General features: G+C 35.8%; 2 protein-coding genes across 2 annotated transcripts; one reads left to right on the forward strand and one right to left on the reverse strand.

The window, feature by feature from the left end:
• Positions 1 to 5,103: 5,103 nt before the first annotated feature.
• Positions 5,104 to 7,607, forward strand: LOC107633781 (uncharacterized). Its single transcript, XM_016337381.2, has 2 exons — positions 5,104 to 5,716; positions 5,797 to 7,607. The coding sequence occupies exons 1-2, from the start codon at positions 5,104 to 5,106 to the stop codon at positions 7,605 to 7,607; spliced, it is 2,424 nt and encodes an 807-aa protein (XP_016192867.2).
• Positions 7,608 to 7,863: 256 nt separating this feature from the next.
• Positions 7,864 to 10,602, reverse strand: LOC148547508 (serine/threonine-protein phosphatase 7 long form homolog). The gene is made up of 4 exons (XM_088495475.1): positions 10,540 to 10,602; positions 9,260 to 9,984; positions 9,086 to 9,167; positions 7,864 to 9,006 (listed from the first exon to the last, which is right to left on the reverse strand). The coding sequence occupies exons 1-4, from the start codon at positions 10,600 to 10,602 to the stop codon at positions 7,864 to 7,866; spliced, it is 2,013 nt and encodes a 670-aa protein (XP_088351601.1).
• Between the last annotated feature and the right edge of the window lie 9,141 nt (positions 10,603 to 19,743).

Raw genomic sequence — 19,743 nt, forward strand, 5'->3', positions numbered from 1 at the left:
CTTTGCTTTATTGCCTAATAAGCCCCTCTACAGGTCAAATTCAATTATGCTTAGTTTGGATCAAGAATAAATACATGTTTGCCAAAAGAAAAAAAAAATTAAAGTGAAAAGGAAAAGCATTTATTCCATTTCACTATCTTTATTTTCTTTTCTTTTCTTTTCTATTCTAATCCTTGTAATAGGGAAAGTTTGAGGAGGAACTTCGGAACTGGATTACTCATACTTGTTCACCCCATACCTTAAAGTAATTTAAATCTTATCTAATGTTAAGTGTAATCAATAAAGAGGGACGTAGTAAGGTACAAGGAGTTTTTAACTTTTAAAAGGTGACTATAGTAGTTTGTAAAGAATTCAGATATGAGGATAATATCATTTAGCTGAGTGTAATTTGCTTCTGTTCTGTAATTTTTTTAATGGTTTTGTTAGGTAAACAATGACTTTCGTAAATAATATAAATAATAAATTTTAAAATTAGTCTAATAAAATAAAAACATACTACATCCCTACGAAAATCACAAGTGAAAAAGGAAAATTATCATATGCATAACTGCATTGTTCACTAAACTCATTGTCTCCCTATATTTTTTCTTTTTCTAAATTTTTCTAAATCTATCATGTATCTGTCATATAAGATTTATTTTAGGATAAAATATATTTTTTATTTTTAAAGTTTATGAAAAATTTTAAAAATATCCTTAAATTTTATTTTATTTTAATTTTGTCCTAGTATAAAAATTTTCGATTTGCATCAAATATATTCTTAACGGTTAAATTTTCAAAAAATTAGAATTAATCCAGTAACAATGAATGATAACTATCTCTAAATTGCTTGTATTGATGGTTGTTCTTGATTTCTTATAAAATTATTGTTAAATTGGTCTTAAGTATTTTAAAAAATTAACCGTCAGAAATATATTTAATGCAAATAAAAAATTTTTGAGACAAAATTAAAACAAAATAAAATTTAAAGATATTTTTAAAACTTTTAACAAACTTCAACAATTAAAAAATATACTTTATCTCTTAATTTAGTATCCTCTTTTTAAAATCGAATAACTATAATCTTTTGAAGGAAAAAAAAAAAGTGTTATCAATCTAAACATTATGTTACTAGAAAGAGCAAACTATATCACTATAACACTGTCAAATAGTTAATCAAGTAGTAGGTAAGTTTGTCTTCTCTTCAATAATCTTGAGTTTAATCAATATGATATTTATTTGTTTGATATATAAGGGATCATTTAGGCATACTTCTAAATTCTTTGACTATAGATATTTACTAAGCTCCCCAACTAAAATGATATACCTTTTGCATATAATAAATAAAGATGGAATTCACATCTTTTATAATACGAGATCGTTTCTTATTGATTAGACGAACCATTTTACCTAGGGTGTGTTCGGAATTATATTCTATAGAATTGGAATTGATTTTATTTAAAATTAAATCATTTGTTTGAATAGATATTAAAAGAGGAATAGAATTGATTTATAAATTCTATAGACTTATATTATAATTAAACTCAAATTTCTTAATTTTTGAGAAGATATGGTTTGAAATTAAAATGATTTGATGTCTTAATTAAAATATAAAAAAACATGTTTAGCATTTAGGTATTAATATAATTTTAATTGTCTGAGCAAGTTATTCCAATCATTCGGTCAGGACAATCAAATAGATTAAGCAGACTGCACCAGTTATTTAAGTAGATCGGACTTACAATCTCAACTAACTGTGATTATTAGTGGTGATAAAAAATTATATAGTAAATAAAAAATAAAAAAATCAAATCAAATTATTATTTTATTTTTTAAATCAAATTATTATTTTACATTATTAATTTTAAATACAATCATTTATTTCTAATTCAATTCATTTCAAATTAAATCAAATAAATTCTAAATATATTTTGTTCAAAAAAACACCATTATTGTTGATAATGTATTGTTAATAATGCCTCATTGGCAAAATAAGTGAATATAGGGTGGGGGTGGTTTGAATAAATAGCAATGCAAGAAGAAAATAAAACAAAAAACAAAAATTAGTAGTTACATGGGGCTAGATGAATTAATTGACATCAGCAAAGTTTTGGCCGTATAAAATCTATTTTAAATATAAATCCTCTCACTGTCTCACATTAACATTTTCTTTGAAAGGTTGTAATAAAATAATAATAATAAGGATGAGAAAGTGATTGTTGCCTTCTTGGTCTTAATTTCTCCTTAAAATAATAAGCAGAAAATAAAACAAAATTGTTGAATTCAGTTCCTGTGCCACACCAAGTAACGAAGTCAAACCGCCGCCGTTATTTTGTGACTAAATCCACCTAAGCAAAGTTGATATGATGTTTTTCCCAAAATCCACTTCATATATAAAAGCCAAGGTGACTTTATTATTTATTTTTGAAGGGGAGTTTATTATTTATTACTCACGTGCATTGTCTCATTTCATTACTTATAAACCAATGCAAGTTTATTATTTATCATTTTTGTAAATACTAAATAGAATTTCTTTTTTCTTTAATTTGTGTTGAGTGTTAGTACTATAGAGTGAAATGATTTCTCTAATTAACTAGCTTCCACATTAATAAAAAAAATAAAAAAAAAATACAGGACATGGAGATTTCAAGGGTTAGTTATTAATTATTTGATGGAAAAAACTATCTATAAGTAAGCTGATTAATTATCTTTCATTTGTTTCATAGATACCATAGGCTAATGTTGGGTCAATATTAGACCTAGGAAATATCTTGATATTAGGCCCAAAAATATAATGTTGGTGTATTAGTTTAACCAACAATCACATGTGGGATTTTATGAACCACATCTAAGGCCTTTTAGTTTTCCTAGCAACATTGGACTTGGAAAGTTGACTTCTGAGTTTTGACATTATAAAAAAGGGCCTATTGAGAGGTATAATTTCTTTGTTTGAGGACAACACTTATCATCTTTCCTAAAACATTTCAGATCTCAAGGGACACCTATCCCAAAAATTTATTTAATTAATCTCTCAAAAATATTATATTTCATAGTGTAAGTGTATGTGTAACTGTTCAGGGAAATTTCATTTCTTCAATATATTTATTATTTCTATATTTTAATATAATATTTATGAACCATTTTCATTTTTTACTTTTTACATAAGTATATAGTGAATCAAATGCAATATTATTTTTCTTGGTATAATCATAACAATATGAAATAATATAATATTAGTAAAATTATAGAAAGCTCCTCAATTTATTTATTGCTTCCATGGAAAAATGTGGTGTATTAATTACTTTAAAAATGTCAACGATCTAAAAAGAGAAGAGCATGTGAAAAAGGGTTATGATGGCTTGTGTCTATTGTGGACGGTGCCATCATCATGCACAAGTATAAAATCCTGCTCTTTTTTCATAAGCTTGCTTGCCAAGATTTATCATAGCTAACTTTCATTCTTAGAAAGAAAAAGAAAAGGTAATAAAATGAAAAGAAAATAAAGAAGAAGAAGAAAAAAAAAGTGTGCAAGTTACAAGCCAAAATAGCATAATGAGCATCAATCTTACTTTAGTTAATTACTATGGGTTTGGTCCCTCTTCCTAAAAAGAAAAAATGTTTAGCCAAATATTCATATTAGGAATAGAACTATAGTTTGGTTAATCTAAAAATTAAATTTATTTTTAGGTTAGTCAAAAATATAATTTAGTTAATTAATCAAATTGATTTTATATGATAAAATTGATTATTAACTGGTTAAAAAAATTTAAAAATCGATTTTTAACCAATTATAAAAATAAAAACTAATTTTTAAAAATAACCGGTTTAAAAAAACGGTTTTTACATTAAAAAAATTAAGTTTAAAAAAAATTAAAAACCAGGTTAATTAATCGGTATTTACAAAAAATTCGATTAACCAATTTGAACACAAGAATTACATAAAATTTAGTTTTGATTTTGCTTAATCAGTTAAAAATCAATTTTAAAATTTAGTTTTGGTTAACAATTTTTTAATAATATGAATATAATTTTTAAAATTATTTTATTAAATTAATTAACTAAAATGTGGTTATAATTTTTTAACCAATTAATTACAATTTAGTTATTTTATGTACACTCCTAATTAGGGATAGGATAGCATCACATTTAATTTTATACATACAAAGAATGTGATCGTATGTGACATGACATTTTTCTAAGTACTTAAGTTAGTATTTATGGTTATAGGTTTTTATTATTAATTAATCTTATGCAATTTTAATTAATATAGGGAAAAATATATTGATCCAAGAAATAAATTATATAACTAATTAAAATAAAAGAAATGCTATGCAGACATTGTTTGGATGTTCAAACAGAATAACACTTCTCATATAAACATTTGAATATGGATGGTTTCATTGAGAGGGGGGGAAAAAAAAAAGATGAAAGAGTAGACAACGAAGCATTTTAAGGAAAGTAATTGGTTATGATTTATAGATCCTAAGCTACAAAGAGAAGTGTTAATGCATATTATAGTCTATATATAACATTTCTCTTAAAATAATAATACTTACTAACAATAGCCTTCTTCTATTTTAAGTCAAAACAAAAAAGTTTATTGAACATCACATCATTCGCACTTAACTTCTGACTTATGAGTTTGTTAGAGGCTCATTAATTTAAATATGGGAAACATTTTGGTGAATTGGGAGAAAATGGAGCAACTGTATGTATTACATAGAGGTGGACCTGTCAGATGATCAGCACAACACGCAGGGGGCGTGGTGCATACAACACGTGGTGGGCGTGGAAGCTAGGTGGCATGCTGCGGTTGAGCCACCTAGGCAGCACGCAGGGGGCGTGCTTAGTCAGCACGCAGGGGACGTGCTTAGTCAGCACGCAGGGGACGTGCTGACGTGGCGGAACTTGGTTGGACAGCAGCTGCACCACGTGGGGGGCGTGTTGCGTCAGCACGCAGGGGGCGTGCTGACGTGGCGAAAGGTGATTGGTCCAAGTGTGCACCACGTGGGGGGCGTGTTAAGTGCACCGCTCTATATAAGGTAGAGCTCGATAGTGTTTTCCAAACCGAGTGAGTGAGATTTGAGTGTGTTGTGAGGATTCTTTGATGCTGTTGTTGGTGTAATGGAGGACACCGCAAATTTGGTGGTGTATCGTAATGGTGAGATAATACGTAATACTCATGAGGGAGTGAGGTTTGTGTCAGAAAATATATTTTCGTTTGTGGTTCCGTGCACGATGACGTTAATGGAGCTGCAGAATGGCCTATGTCAAAGCATGGAGAATGGTACGTTAATGAGAGTGAGCAGAATTCTGTACCGGAATCCAGTTGTGGTTTTTGGTGGTCTAATACAGTTTGATACCATTCCGATCACGGATGAAGCGAGTATGCAGAATATGTTTCAAATTCACCGGCAGACTTATATGAGACACCCGCAGATTGAGTTGTACGTTGAGTTTGAAGCTGTAGAGGCAGTAGCGGTCCAAAATGATATAGATGTAAATGATGATATAGCTGCGGTGTACGAAGGGTTGAATAGTGACAGCGAAGAGGACTTTGAAGCCACCTATGAAGCCGGCGACGAAGATGAGGATGGTGATGTGGGAGTTGAGGCAGCAGTGGAAAATGTAGTGGTTCATCCCTCGAGCAGTCAACCGATGGGTGTTCCACCTTTTATGTGTGAGTTGGATCTCGACGCCATGCATGCCCCCGAGTTTCCAGAATATGCAAACAGAGGTACGTGTTGACTAAATAAGAAGTTTTTGTTACTTTATACCTTGGACTGTGCAATGAACGATGATTTCGGCTTTCTGTAGGTATTGCTGATCCTGAGGACGGAGAGTTCCGAATTGGAATGGAATACAGTTCTAGAAAGTCGGTCGTTGCAGCAATTAGAAGTTTCACTATATCTAGAGGAGTTGACTATGATGTGTATGAGTCTGAGCCACAGACGTTCTATGCAAAATGCAAGATGTACGGGCGTGGATGTGACTGGCTTATCCGAGCCAGCTTGATACGAAGAAAAGGTTGCTGGGAGATACGCAGATACAACGGTAGGCACACGTGCACCATCGGAACGATTTCACAGGATCATTCCAAGTTGGACTCAGATACAGTTGCTGAGGCTATAAGGCCGTTGGTCGAGACGGATCCGTCCATCAAGGTGAAATCTATAATTGTGGAAGTCCAGTCAAGGTTCAACTATACCATCAGTTATCGAAAGGCTTGGTTGGCAAAGCAGAAGTCCGTTGCCAACGTCTTCGGTGATTGGGAGGAATCTTACCAAGCATTGCCGTGGTGGCTCTCGGTCATGGTGCAGAAGATTCCTGGTTCAGTTGTCCAAATAGAAACACGACCACTCTACAACGGGAATGAAGAGGCACAAGGTGTAAAAATACTTCATCGTGTATTTTGGAGTTTCAATCCATGCATTAGGGCATTCAGGCATTGCAAGCCCCTGGTTCAGGTTGACGGCACACACCTATACGGAAAATACAAAGGTACACTTCTAGTCGCTGTTGCACAAGATGGGAACCAAAACATTGTGCCTATCGCCTTTGCCTTGGTGGAAGGTGAGACAGCTGATGCGTGGCACTTCTTCCTCAGGAATCTGCGAGAGTATGTTGTTAGAAAAGACGGTGTGGGTATGATCTCAGACCGGCATGAGTCAATACGGGCAGCAGTTAATCGTTCCGGTGATGACTGGCAACCTCCAAGAGCATGGTGGATGTTTTGTATAAGACACATCGGCAGTAACTTCTTAAGGGCATTCAAAGTCCCTCACTTGCAGAAGCTTGTTGTCAATATAGGGTATTCAAGAACGGTGGAGGAGTACAATATCAACTATAAGAGGTTGGAAGAGCGAGGCGAGGCATATGCCATGTGGTGCGATGCCATCGGACTCAGACATTGGGTATTGGCATTCGACGAGGGACATCGATGGGGCCATATGACAACGAACCTTGTCGAGTGTATTAACTCAGTGTTGAAGGGTGCCCGTAATCTACCTGTGTTGGCGCTGGTCCGAGCAACATATTACAGGTTAAATGAACTCTTTACGCGGAAGAGTGCCGAGACTCACGAACGTAAGCGTGCTGGATTTACGTACTCCGCATTTGCGCAACAGCGGATAGAAGCAAGTATGCAACAGGCTGGGAATATAGTTGTGCACCGCTTTGATAGACGAAATGAGGTGTTTGAGGTGCGCGAAACGACTACTGGGAAGGTGTTAGTTGTTGATCTAGCGCGACGGACGTGTGACTGTGGGCACTTCCAGGTTGAACGAATACCATGTCGCCATGTTATTGCTTGCTGTGCTAACCAGCGGCTCGATTGGCAGTTGTATGTGCATGATGTGTACAAGATGACGGAAGTTTGTAAGGTATATAGGTTTGAGTTTGCACCATTAGGAGATCCCGAGACATGGCCTCCTTATGAGGGACCCACATTGGTCGCTAATCCCGCACTGAGGCGAACGTCTAAAGGCAGGCCCAAACTGACCCGATACCTGAATGAAATGGACTCACGTGACATGCGTGGTCCTCGGATATGCCGTCTCTGTGGTGCTCAGGGTCATAGTCGGAGTAGGTGTCCGCAGCGTGCTGGACCGAGTGGTGCTGGTTCATAGTTTAGTATGGTCATGTTTGTACTTTTTAATTTGCATTTCGTCAGTTGATGCTTTGGAAATCAGATGTGTTTGTATTTTTCAAATGAATTCTATCCATTGATATCTTAATGTCTGCTTAATATTGTCATTAACTGATTTCTTTAGTTAATATACAAAAAAAGGAACTACAGGTTACATAAGTTAACAAAGCAAACATTAAACACGAATCACATTAACTTAACTCCGAAAATAAAATCTAGATAACCTAAACCGAAGCTCACTTCTTTCCACCAAAGTACCTCAGTCCCTTACCCATAATGCCCAGACTGAATCGCGATGGAGTATACCTATCAGGTGGATTTCGCTCCGTCCGTAGGTCATATGGGTGACCACGAACTGAGTCATCCACCCCCGGAGCGGCCGACCCACCTGCATCTGTCGGAGTGGCCGACCCACCTGCATCTGTCGGAGCGGCCGACCCGCCAACCTCTGCTGGAGCGGATGATCCGGGGTTGAACGTGTCAACAACTGTGTATGCCCGCTGACGGTGCATAAAACCACTATCACATGACGCACTCCCTGACGTGCGGTCGGAGGTACGACCCTGCAAACCATGAGCCATATCTACTGATGCCCTACGTGGATCAGCTGACACCGACAGTGAGGGTATACCACTGAAATCTGACCAGCCACCCAAACCAGCCTCTCCGCCGCTGGAGAAGTCAAACCAATCTGTACCGGAAGGAATGGTAAGTATGGGATCATGATGCTGGCCGGACTGACCGTGGTCACTGTGCTGAGAATGGTGGCTGCTCTGAGCGTGGGGGCTGTGCTGAGAGTGCTGAGAATGGTGGCTGCTCTGAGCGTGGTGGCTGTGCTGAGAGTGGTGACTTCCCTGAGAGTGATGGCTACCATGACTGTAGGCCGATGACTGTGGTATATAATAAGGAATCGGCTCAAACACTGCATGCTGTGGGGCAAGTGGCTGTGGGGCAGGTGGCTGTGGGGCAGGTGGCTGTGGATGATGAGGAACGTAGGCCGTCAATCTCAACAGATGTCCATAGGAGCGTACGTACCAATCCCGATACTCTACCGTCGGGAAAAAATCCCAGGTCGGAAGGGGGTGCCGATCCCGCAGTCGACTGTGTCGCCTGTTGGCCCACTCCTCTATCCATGGTCCATGCAAGACTGTCCAGTCATGTTGCTGCACTCCACGTAGAACGACGCAATGCTGATCAACTGGAATATCCCTTGCTGCCCGCGGAGGAGGTTGTGCATATCCATACTGACGCATCACTCGATCCGCAGGGTGCCACTCGACACACTCGAACGACAACAACGGAGCAACGATGTCACACACCTCAAGATGGGGATATAGCTCGTCCGGAACGATCAATCCGTGATACGGCCGCCACTCAAACTGTCACAGTATTATTGGCATATTAGAACCCTAACAATAATGGATTGAAAAATGGAACAGCTAAAATATAACTATTTACCTCTTGCATGTAGTCTATGTCATGCCTGAATGTCTCTACGGTCTTCGATAACCACGCTGTGGTCCGTTTCGAATGACTCCACCTGACACATTATTATTTCAAAAAATTTAAATAAACGCCATAAGTCAAACATGCATCATGAATATAACACACGACTAAAATAAGACTTATTACCTCATGGCAACTGGTATCTCGGCGGGTGGAAGGGTTTGCCTCGGTACGGGAGCAAGACACGGCATTCGCTCCCATGCCCAAACAAACAACAGATTCAGAGGGCCATCCATCTCCTTTGTATCATATCGTGATGCACGGCATAGTGCTCTGTAAAGATGAGCGAGACAAGCTGACCCCCAACTATAAGTATGGATCCGATCGAAATCGCGAAGCAATGGTAGATATTTCGCATGGGCATATGCGGTCGACTTGTCCGTGAATAGGGTCGACCCTAACAAACAAAAGATATGACATCTGATGTATCTCCTGATGGACTCCTCAGTGTCCAATGGCTCTGCGTCTCTAATACGTCGAACCCAACCCAACTTTATATAGGACTTCGCATTATGACTGACTGATGGCTCACGACCGAATATCGCTATGCCCTGACTTTGAACGAACTCGCTACTACTATCTGTCCATCCACTAACAGGCTCTCCATCAATGGGTAGGCCGAATATATGAGCGACATCCTCTAATGTCACTGTAATCTCACCGATCGGCAATACAAAGTTGTGGGTTTCAGGCCTCCACCTTTCAACCAGAGCAGCTAACATGGGGTGAAATTCTCTTATAACTCCAATTCTGGAGACGTGGTAGAATCCCGTGACGCGTAAGTAGTGCTCCACCATCGGATTCCACGTCTGTGGTGGATCCAGTTTACGCAGCAACAAATTTCTGTTAGGCTGCATCAACAAAGATATATGTTACATTAATTAAATAATAATCCTTATAAATATTATAATGAACATTCACATATTTATACGATAACAATATTTAATAATATTAACCTAACACGTATTATTTACTAAATTTATCAATTTATTTATTTTTTCAATTTTTTAATAATGATATAGTATAACATATTATAATAATAATATACTATTATATATTTTTTATACATTTTACATTTTTAGTTTATTTATAATATATTTTTTACTCATGCAGCGTATTTATTATTACAACATCAGAATACGTTGTTTGTTTTTTATTCTTCAACATATTCTTAATAACAAAAAGTATAACAAATTATACCTAATATTATTATTATTATTATTATTATTATTATTATTATTATTATTATTATTATTATCAATTTTTATTTTATAAAAATTATTGTTATATTCTTAAAATATTTATAAAATACACAAAATAATATTCTCAATACTATACATGCATAAAAAAAATACATAAAAAATAAAATAATTTCAATACAATAAAAAAAAAAATTGTTTACTTACATAAATTGGATGATCCAAATAGTTGATAATATGTTCTTCAGGCGCCAGATAATTACGTACCATTTTTTTTATCCTTTAAACTAATATTCTTTTGTTTTCTACGTATAAGCTTAACTCACTACTACTCACTATACTCTCCTTACTAATACTACTTCCAACCTTACCCACTTCCTTCTCTCGCACTCCCTTATGTTTTTTGCTTCAGCTCAACTCAAATACAATGAATGGGAGGTGAAGAAGAGAGACTCGACGCATGCATATATAGATGGAGCATCACTGGCGCTGGTTCCAGGGTGGGGGGGTTGTCTTCTGCATGCAGGCAGGACTGCAACACACCCCCCCGTGGTGCAGCAGGTGCATTGGGACTCCGCGCAGCTCTGCCAAACCTCACGGGCCTTGACGTACCACGCCCCTTGCGTGGTGACTCACCACGCCCTCGGCGTTCTGCCACCTCAGCCACCACGCCCCAGGCGTGCTGCCAACTGGGTCTCCCGCTCAGTCACCACGCCCCCGGCGTGCTGCCACCTGGCTCTCCTGCTCAGCTACCACGCCCCCAGCGTGTTGCCATCTGGCTCTCCCCCTCAGCCACCACGCCCCCGGCGTGTTGTGGGTGAGCTCCACCCACCGGTAATTCCCCTCCTTGGCCAATATCCGGCCAATTCACCACCACTGCCTCCATAAAGAAAATAATTTCCGTTGGATCGGTACCTGTTTCAGTTTTCGATATTTTTTCAAAAAATTACGACGTCCTCATATTTATTTTAGTCCTTTGATAATTAATTTTGTGAAAAATTAATTAGTTTTTTTTAATAATTTTTTTCAGAAATATATTTATGTGATTTATTAATTATTAATATATTTTTTATTTAATTTTTATAAATAAAAATAATAAAAAAATTATTAATATTTTTAGTTCTACACAATAAATTTAGTCAATATATTTAAAAAATATAAAATAAATTAATAATTATCCCCTAAAAGACAACTAAATTTCCAATAGAAAAAGAATTTGTCAATCTTAGTTAGCTTTTAACGGATAAATCAACAATTTAACATGTTATATGATTTTATTCTATTAATACAGAAGAAATTAAAAATATTGACAGAGATGCTAAATAGTCTTACTGAAATAAAATTTAAGAGTCGAAAAAGGTATTTTTTTATTGAGGGTTTCGTTGTCTTTCGAAATAATTGTCAATGGTCGTTTAGAATTTTTTTTTCTAAATTTTGTGATCAAAAATCAAAATATTAATAACTAAGTAGAAAACTAAAAAAATTTAATTATAGCTAGAAAAGTAATAAGGTTTAATTATTCTATCCATTCATATAGTTTCGTTAAGTTTGTAATTAAATTTTTATATATTTTTTTTGTTAAGTCTTTACATTATTTTTAATTTTATAATAAAGTCTTTTTAATATTAAAAATATTAGAGTTAGTTAAATATTTTTTATAAATTAAAAATATTCACAATTAAAAATTTAATTAAATTTTTTATTATATTTTTTTAGAAAAAATATACCGTTAATTTTAATGTTTTTGACATAAAAAAGATCTAATTATAAAATTAAAAATAACAGAAAAATTTAATAAAATTATAAGAGATGTTAATCATAATTAAAAATAACATACCTTATAATTTATAAGTGCAGTGTATTTTTTTTTTTTTTTTCAGCAGTGTATGTACTTATTAGAACATTTATGATGAGTCCTAACAAACTTTATTTTTGTCGTATATATATGCAATATCTTTCTTTCTATGCCAGACATGAAGACAAAGTAAAGCAGAAAATGTACTGAACCATGTAAGTCTAATTATTCATTTAATGTGGCTCATTCCTAAGTCCTAATCCTAGTAGTTGTATTTGATTACACTTTTTGAAAATCAAAAGTGGTGGGGGAAAGCTTCAATTGAGGCTTTAATTAAACCACACTCCACATTAATTTGAAGAACCTTTTTTATTGATTCAATAAATATAATATTAGATATTAGACGACATTTTTCATACAATTGAGGTTGGACCAATTATTACATAATGTATTCTCGTATTAAATTGTTTGTGCTTGTCTTTTTAAATAAATAAATTAAATATTTTATTTATTAAAATAAATAATTTATAATATTTTTACAAAAATATACCGTATCTCTTATCTTATTTATAGTGTAAATAAAATAATATTATACGTATTTAGTTTACACTGTAAACAAAATATACACGTCATAATTATATGCCCTTATCTTGTTTACAATGTAGTATTATAATGTAAACAAGATAAATGTAGTATTACTTCGTTTACACTATAAACGAGATACATGAATAATTATGACGTTTACGCTGTAAACGAGATATATAAAGACAAATTTTTAGCAGTTATAACAGGATGTGCAACATTTTGTATTTTTCACAAACATTTCACTACTTCTTCTCTACCTTTTTGTTTCGAAGATAAGCCAAAATGTCTAGTAGTAGTCCATATTTGGTTGTAAGTATGTATCAAGGTTGCGAGAACCAGATCGGTCACTGAACCGATCGAGTGACTGGTTCAATAATTCAATGGTCTAACTGAAGTTGAATCGTAGTTGAACCGGTTTAATTAAATATACAGTAAAATTATGATGAGTTTGGAAAACTCTTATTTAATTTTAATGATGAACAAACATTATTAAAATATTTAATTACAAAATTATTAATTTGATCTTAACTCATACTTACTAAATTAATAATTTTGTTGTGCAGATTTTATGTTGGGCCGAAAAATGAGTTTCTGGTTTAAGCCCAATGATCAGCCTTGCTACATGTTTCTCATACCATGAGGCTGAAATATTAAATGGGCCAAAATAAATATTATTGTTGCAAGCCCAAACAAATGCTTTCTTATGTGTTCTATGTTTGATCCCAAATTCATCAAGAAAGCAAATGTTAACCAAATGGGCCAGTTTTAATCTCAATGTTACAAGCCCAAATTCTATTAGTGATAAATGGTTCCAATCTTGGTCCGAAACCAAGGAAAAATGAAAGCAAAGTGCTTCCAACGGAACTAAGCCTTTAACCATGTGATGGATTTCAAAATCTATTACATTGTTAATTAATGCATGGGGAATATGAGAGAGAAAAATTCAGCTGAATTGATTGATGGCTATTATGTCAAACACGCCACTCTAAGCTAGGGAAGTAAAAGCAAGCTATTCTCAATTAATTTGTTTAACCACTTTGTATTGCTTTTCTTCAGATTCTTTTCTTTCTCTCATCTCTTTCTTGTTTCTTCTTCGGTCTTTGTCCAGTAAACCATGGACGCTGTGCTCATCAACAAAGAAAAAGAAGAAGTTGCATGCATCAAGACCATCAAGCTGATGATGGCAAGAAAACATACTAAAATAAAAATGAGCTGTGGCTGAGATATTCACCATATTTGGTTAGATTTGGTGAGGTATCTTGGGCCTTTCATGCTCAAAAATGGACGTTGAAGATTCGGCCAGCATGGAAGAGATTCTTGAAGCATGGCTTGTCTTTGATTCTGTTTAACCACCACAGGGAGTAGCTAGAGTGGCGAAGTGATGGTTGAGGCAGAGATTGAAGCAGATGAAGTCATTATCATCATGAGGCATCAAGGGCCAGAAATTCATCTTGGAGAGCAAGCTAAGGATGGAGAGCTCGGATTGATGAAGGGTGATGATCAAGAAAGGTCCAGAGGTAATTGCATGTTGGGTTTTACATGGTTATCTCTTCTCTCTCTATGTGGCCGAACCGGTTCTGTTTGTTGAAGGAGGAAGAAGTTGGTTCGGTTGTTGGCTTCAATAAGTGGAGGCTTCCCTCTTCTATAAAAAGAGAGAACAACCACTGTTTGGAGCAAGGAGAAAATTTGAGAGTGCAAGGCACAGAGTTCTCAGAGCTACCTGAGCTAACAGTTTTCTCTTCTCCTTCAATGTATTTTGTTTTGTATTTTTCTGTTTAATTTTGTCATGTCTTGAGTCTCATGGAAAAAGGCAAACAGTGAGGTTTGTATGAAAAAGCCATAGAGCGAAAAAAGGCAGAGAGTGCAAAATTAAAAGAAAAAGCCATAGATGTCTTAGAGTTCCTTTGTTCATCTATGTTGTGTTTCATGATTCTGTGGGAATCCCCTTGTAAGTTGGGTTAGCACTTTATAGTTTGTAATCAAGTTGATTATAGTGAAATTCCATCATTGTTGTGATGGAGACTGGATGTAGGCTGCACTGCACTTAGCAGCTGAACCAGGATATATCTGGGTGTAATCTTTCTTCTCTTCTACTCCATTTCTGTTTTCTACTGCACAGGAGCAAAAACGAAAAATGTCTCGTGACAAGTGACGAGACAAAATAAAAAGTCTCGTGGCTAGGGACGAGATAAAAGAAAAAGTCTCATGTCCAGAGACGAGCCAAAACAGAAAAGTCTCTTCTGAGTTCAGCAAGTGTTAGCAACCAAAAAAAGGGGGCTAAGATTCAACCCCCTTCTCTTAGCCACTGAAACCATCAATTGGTATCAGAGCTTGGTCTCAAAGAGATCAAGCTTTGCAGCTTGGAGTAAAGATCCTCATGGCAGAAAACAGTGGTGCAAATGTGGTGTCCTATAATCTGACTGAAGGTCAATCAAGCAATAGACCTCCTCTTTTCAATGGGAAAAATTATACCTATTGGAAGGAGAGGATGAAGATATTTGTGCAAGCAGTAGATTACAGACTGTGGAAAATCATCTTGGAAGGACCTCAATATCCAACTACTACAAGTGCCGAAGGAGTTGTTTCTCTCAAACCAGAAGCAAGATGGACCGAGGAAGATAGGAAGAAGGTGGAATTAAATGCCAAGGCAGTAAACCTGCTCAATTGTGCTATCAGCTTCGAGGAGTACCGACGGGTATCAAGATGCACAACGGCAAAGGAAATCTGGGACAAATTGCAAATCACCCATGAAGGAACCACCATTGTCAAGAAGACTCGGGCAGATATGCTAAACAGAGAGTATGAAACGTTTGCAATGAAGGAAGGAGAGTCCATTGATGAACTGTTCGAACGGTTCAATTCCATCATTGTTGGCTTAGATGCCCTGGGAATTACACATTCTAAATCTGTGCTAGTGAGAAGAGTGTTGAGATGTCTCACAAAAGAGTGGGAAACAAAGGCTTTAATTATTTCTGAAAGCAGTAGCTTAGATTCCATGACACTTGATGATTTGAGAGGAAATCTTCTTGCTTTTGAAAATACCTATTTAAAAAAGGATACAAAAAAGAAAGGAATTGCATTTTCTTCTGTGACTAACCCTTTGGATGATGAATCCAGTGATAACTCTTCTGAAAATGAGTTTGTGTTATTTGCAAAAAAATTCAGGAAAATGGCTAAGCTCAAAGGCAAAGGCAGCAGCACAAGGAGAATGAAGAAAAATCTTAGCAAAGTAACTTGCTACAATTGTAAGGAATTGGGGCATTTCAAATCTGATTGTCCCAAGCTGAAGAAGGAAGAAAAGCCGAAAAAAGGAAAGAAGAAAGGACTGATGGCCACATGGGAAGACCTGGAGAATGACTCTGATGATGATGATGAAGAAACCGAGACCAAGTCACAAAATGTCTCATGGCAGACCACATAGATCAGGTAGTCTTTCATAACCCTAATATTGAAGATCTTCATCTTATGATAGACCACCTTTCTGAAAAAATAAGATGTTTTTTGCTGGAAAATCAAGAACTTGAACAACAAAATACCATTCTTAAGGCTGAAAACAATTTTCTAAAAGAAAAAGTGAGAGAGGCCGAAACTGCTTGTGATCTTGTTGAAGAAAATAAGCAGTTAAGAGCCCAAGTTAGGAGCTGTGAAAGTAACCATTGTGTTCTTGCATATGTGGATTGTTTTAAGCAAAATGAAGAGTTGCTTAAAGAGGTTAAAAGACTTAAGGAAGACTTAGCCAAGTTCACCCAAAGTTCCGAAAGTCTGAATCACATCTTGGCTAGTCAAAAACCTCTTTATGATAAGGCTGGGTTGGGGTTCTATAAATCTGAAAAATCACATTTTGAAAATATTGCTTCATCTTCAAATGATACAAGATTTCAAGATCCCACCTACTTTAACAAAACAGCAACTCCAAGGTTTTGTAGACTATGCAATCGGAATGGACATTTTCCCATTCAATGCTTTTTCGGTGAAAGAATGGTTGGTGACAAGGTTTATAAAATTGTTTTTGATTACAATGGCTTAGGACATAGAAGATGGTTTAACGTTAAAGGATCCAAAAAGATTTGGATACCTAAGGTCACTTGAGCTTGTTTTGTAGGTGTGCCTAGCATCCAAAAGGAAGGAAAATATGTGGTATATGGACAGCGGATGCTCTAGGCATATGACCGGAAAGGCAACCTTCTTCATAAAGCTTGATGACTATGATGGAGGACTTGTCACTTTCGGTGATGATGCAAAAGGAAAAATTGTGGCTGTTGGAAAAGTTGGTAAAAACTTTTCTTCTTGTATAAATGATGTTCTCCTTGTACATGGCTTGAAACATAATTTGCTTAGTGTTAGTCAACTTTGTGATTTGGGTTTTGAAGTTATTTTTAAGAAATTTGTTTGTTTAGTTGTGTGTGAGAAAACTGGGAATGTTCTTCTTGAAGCTAAAAGATGCAACAATGTGTATGGATTAACTCTTGAGGATTTAAAGGAACAAAATGTAACATGTTTTACATCTTTTGAATCTGAAAAATGGCTTTGGCATAGAAAGTTGGGACATGCTAGCATGTATCAAATTTCTAAGCTAGTCAAAAGAAACTTGGTTAGAGGAATTCCAAACATCAAGTTTGATAAGGATCTTACTTGTGACTCTTGTCAATTAGGCAAACAAGTAAAATCCTCTTTTAAATCAAAAGATGGAATCTCAACCAAAAGGCCATTGGAAATGTTACATATTGATCTTTTTGGTCCTACTAGAACTCAAAGTTTAGGAGGTAAACATTATGGTCTTGTGGTGGTAGATGATTACTCTATATTTGGTTGGGTACTTTTCCTTGCTCATAAGAACGATGCCTTTCATGCTTTTTCCACCCTTTGTAAGAAAATTCAAAATGAAAAGGATTTGAAAATTGTCCATTTGAGAAGTGATCATGGAAGAGAATTTGAAAATCAAGATTTTGAAAAATTCTATGATGACTTAGGGATTTCTCATAATTTTTCATGTCCTAGAACCCCCCAACAAAATGGAGTGGTTGAAAGAAGGAATAGAAGCCTTCAAGAAATGACTAGGGCTATGTTATGTGAAAGTGAAATTCCTAAATTCTTATGGGCTGAGGCTGTGAACACAGCATGTTATATTTTGAATAGAACAATCATTAGAAAAGGGTTAAAGAAAACACCATATGAGCTATGGAAAGGAACCCCTCTAAATCTTAAGTATTTTCATGTTTTTGGATGCAAATGTTTTGTGCTCAACAATAAAGAAAATCTTGAAAAATTTGATCCAAAATCATATGAAGGAAAGTTTGTTGGATATTCCACCACAAGCAAGGCCTATAGAGTTTATCTCAAGGAGCATAGGACAATAGAGGAATCCATACATGTTACCTTTTGTGATTCTAACTTAATTCCCAGTACTGTGAAGGATATTGATTCAGATTGTGAAGAGAATGGAACAAATAAAGAAAATCCCAAATCTGTGCAAAATGAAGAATCTGTCAGCCCGGTTCTGTCTCGTCAGATTGGAGGAGACACTTCCATTTTGTCTCCTGAGCAGACACGAGCAACTGAAACAGTGAGACCACCAGAAGTTCATCAAAGTTCTATACCTGCCCGAAAGCCTAGAGAATGGAAGTCTATGAGGGGTTATCCTCATGACTTTATCATTGGTGATCCCTCTCATGGTGTAACAACAAGATCCTCCACCAAAAGGCAAACCGAACCTAGCAACTTTGCTCTCTTGTCACAAATGGAGCCCAACAATGTCAAACAAGCTCTTGAAGATCCATCATGGGTCAAGGCCATGCAAGAGGAGCTAGCTCAATTTGACAAGAATAAGGTTTGGACATTGGTACCTTATTTGGATGGTATGAAGGTAACGGGTACTAAGTGGGTATTTAAAAATAAACTTGGTGAGGATGGACAAGTTGTTCGTAACAAGGCTAGATTAGTGGTCCAAGGTTACGATCAAGAAGAGGGTATAGATTTTGATGAGTCTTTTGCTCCGGTAGCTAGAATGGAAGCAATTCGGTTGCTTCTTGCCTATGCCGCCCATAAAGGTTTCAAAATGTTTCAAATGGATGTTAAATGTGCTTTCCTTAATGGATTTATTGATAGAGAAGTGTATGTGGCACAACCCCCCCGGTTTTGAACATAAAGAGTTTCCAAATCATGTTTTCAAATTAACTAAGGCTCTTTATGGTCTTAGACAAGCTCCAAGAGCTTGGTATGAAAGGCTTAGTGCCTTCTTGTTGGAAAATAAATTTCAAAGGGGTACCACCGACACTACTCTATTCATTAAAGCATCTAATGATGACATACTTCTTGTTCAAGTTTATGTTGATGACATTGTATTTGGTTCGGCCAACATTTCCTTGTGTGAAGAGTTTGGAAAACTCATGACTAGTGAGTTTGAAATGAGTTTAATGGGAGAGCTTACTTTCTTTCTTAGCCTCCAAATTAAACAAACTCCTAGTGGTACTTTTATTTACCAAGGAAAATATGCAAAAGAACTTATTAAAAAGTTTGGCCTAGAAAATTCCAAAGCAATGGGTACACCAATGCATCCCAACACAAAACTTGAAAAGGATGATGATGGTCAAGATGTGGATGAAACAAGGTATAGGGGAATGATAGGTTCACTCATATACCTTACCTCCTCTAGATCGGATATTGTTCAAAGTGTGGGTGTATGCTCAAGATTTCAATCTCACCCAAAAGAATCTCATCTTACGGCTGTTAAACGCATCATTAGATACATTAAGAGAACTTGTGATTATGGCTTGTGGTATCCTAAATCTGATGAATTTTGTGCAGTAGGGTTTTGTGATGCAGATTATGCGGGAGATAGAGTGGATAAAAGAAGCACGTCCGGCATGTGTTGCTTCCTTGGAAGCTCACTCAACATGTGGTCAAGCAAGAAACAAGCCACAGTGGCTTTATCCACCACTGAAGCAGAATACATTTCCGCATCTGCATGTTGCACTCAATTAATTTGGTTAAAAACACAATTAGAAGATTACAAATTAAAAATCAATAGTATA

Source organism: Arachis ipaensis, chromosome B8 (genome assembly GCF_059453495.1).
Source record: "Arachis ipaensis isolate K30076 ecotype BB chromosome B8, ASM5945349v1, whole genome shotgun sequence".
NCBI classification, from domain to species: Eukaryota; Viridiplantae; Streptophyta; class Magnoliopsida; order Fabales; family Fabaceae; genus Arachis; species Arachis ipaensis.

What these genes read in the sequence shown, in the direction of transcription:
- LOC107633781 (XM_016337381.2), top strand. Translation starts at nt 5,104, where the DNA reads ATGGAGGACACCGCAAATTTGGTGGTGTATCGTAATGGTGAGATAATA. An exon ending in TCCAGAATATGCAAACAGAG is followed by an intron (nt 5,717 to 5,796) that starts GTACGTGTTGAC and finishes GGCTTTCTGTAG; the next exon opens with GTATTGCTGATCCTGAGGAC.
- LOC148547508 (XM_088495475.1), bottom strand. Translation starts at nt 10,602, where the DNA reads ATGGTACGTAATTATCTGGCGCCTGAAGAACATATTATCAACTATTTG. An exon ending in ATTTGGATCATCCAATTTAT is followed by an intron (nt 9,985 to 10,539) that starts GTAAGTAAACAA and finishes TTGTTGATGCAG; the next exon opens with CCTAACAGAAATTTGTTGCT. An exon ending in ACATAGACTACATGCAAGAG is followed by an intron (nt 9,007 to 9,085) that starts GTAAATAGTTAT and finishes ATACTGTGACAG; the next exon opens with TTTGAGTGGCGGCCGTATCA.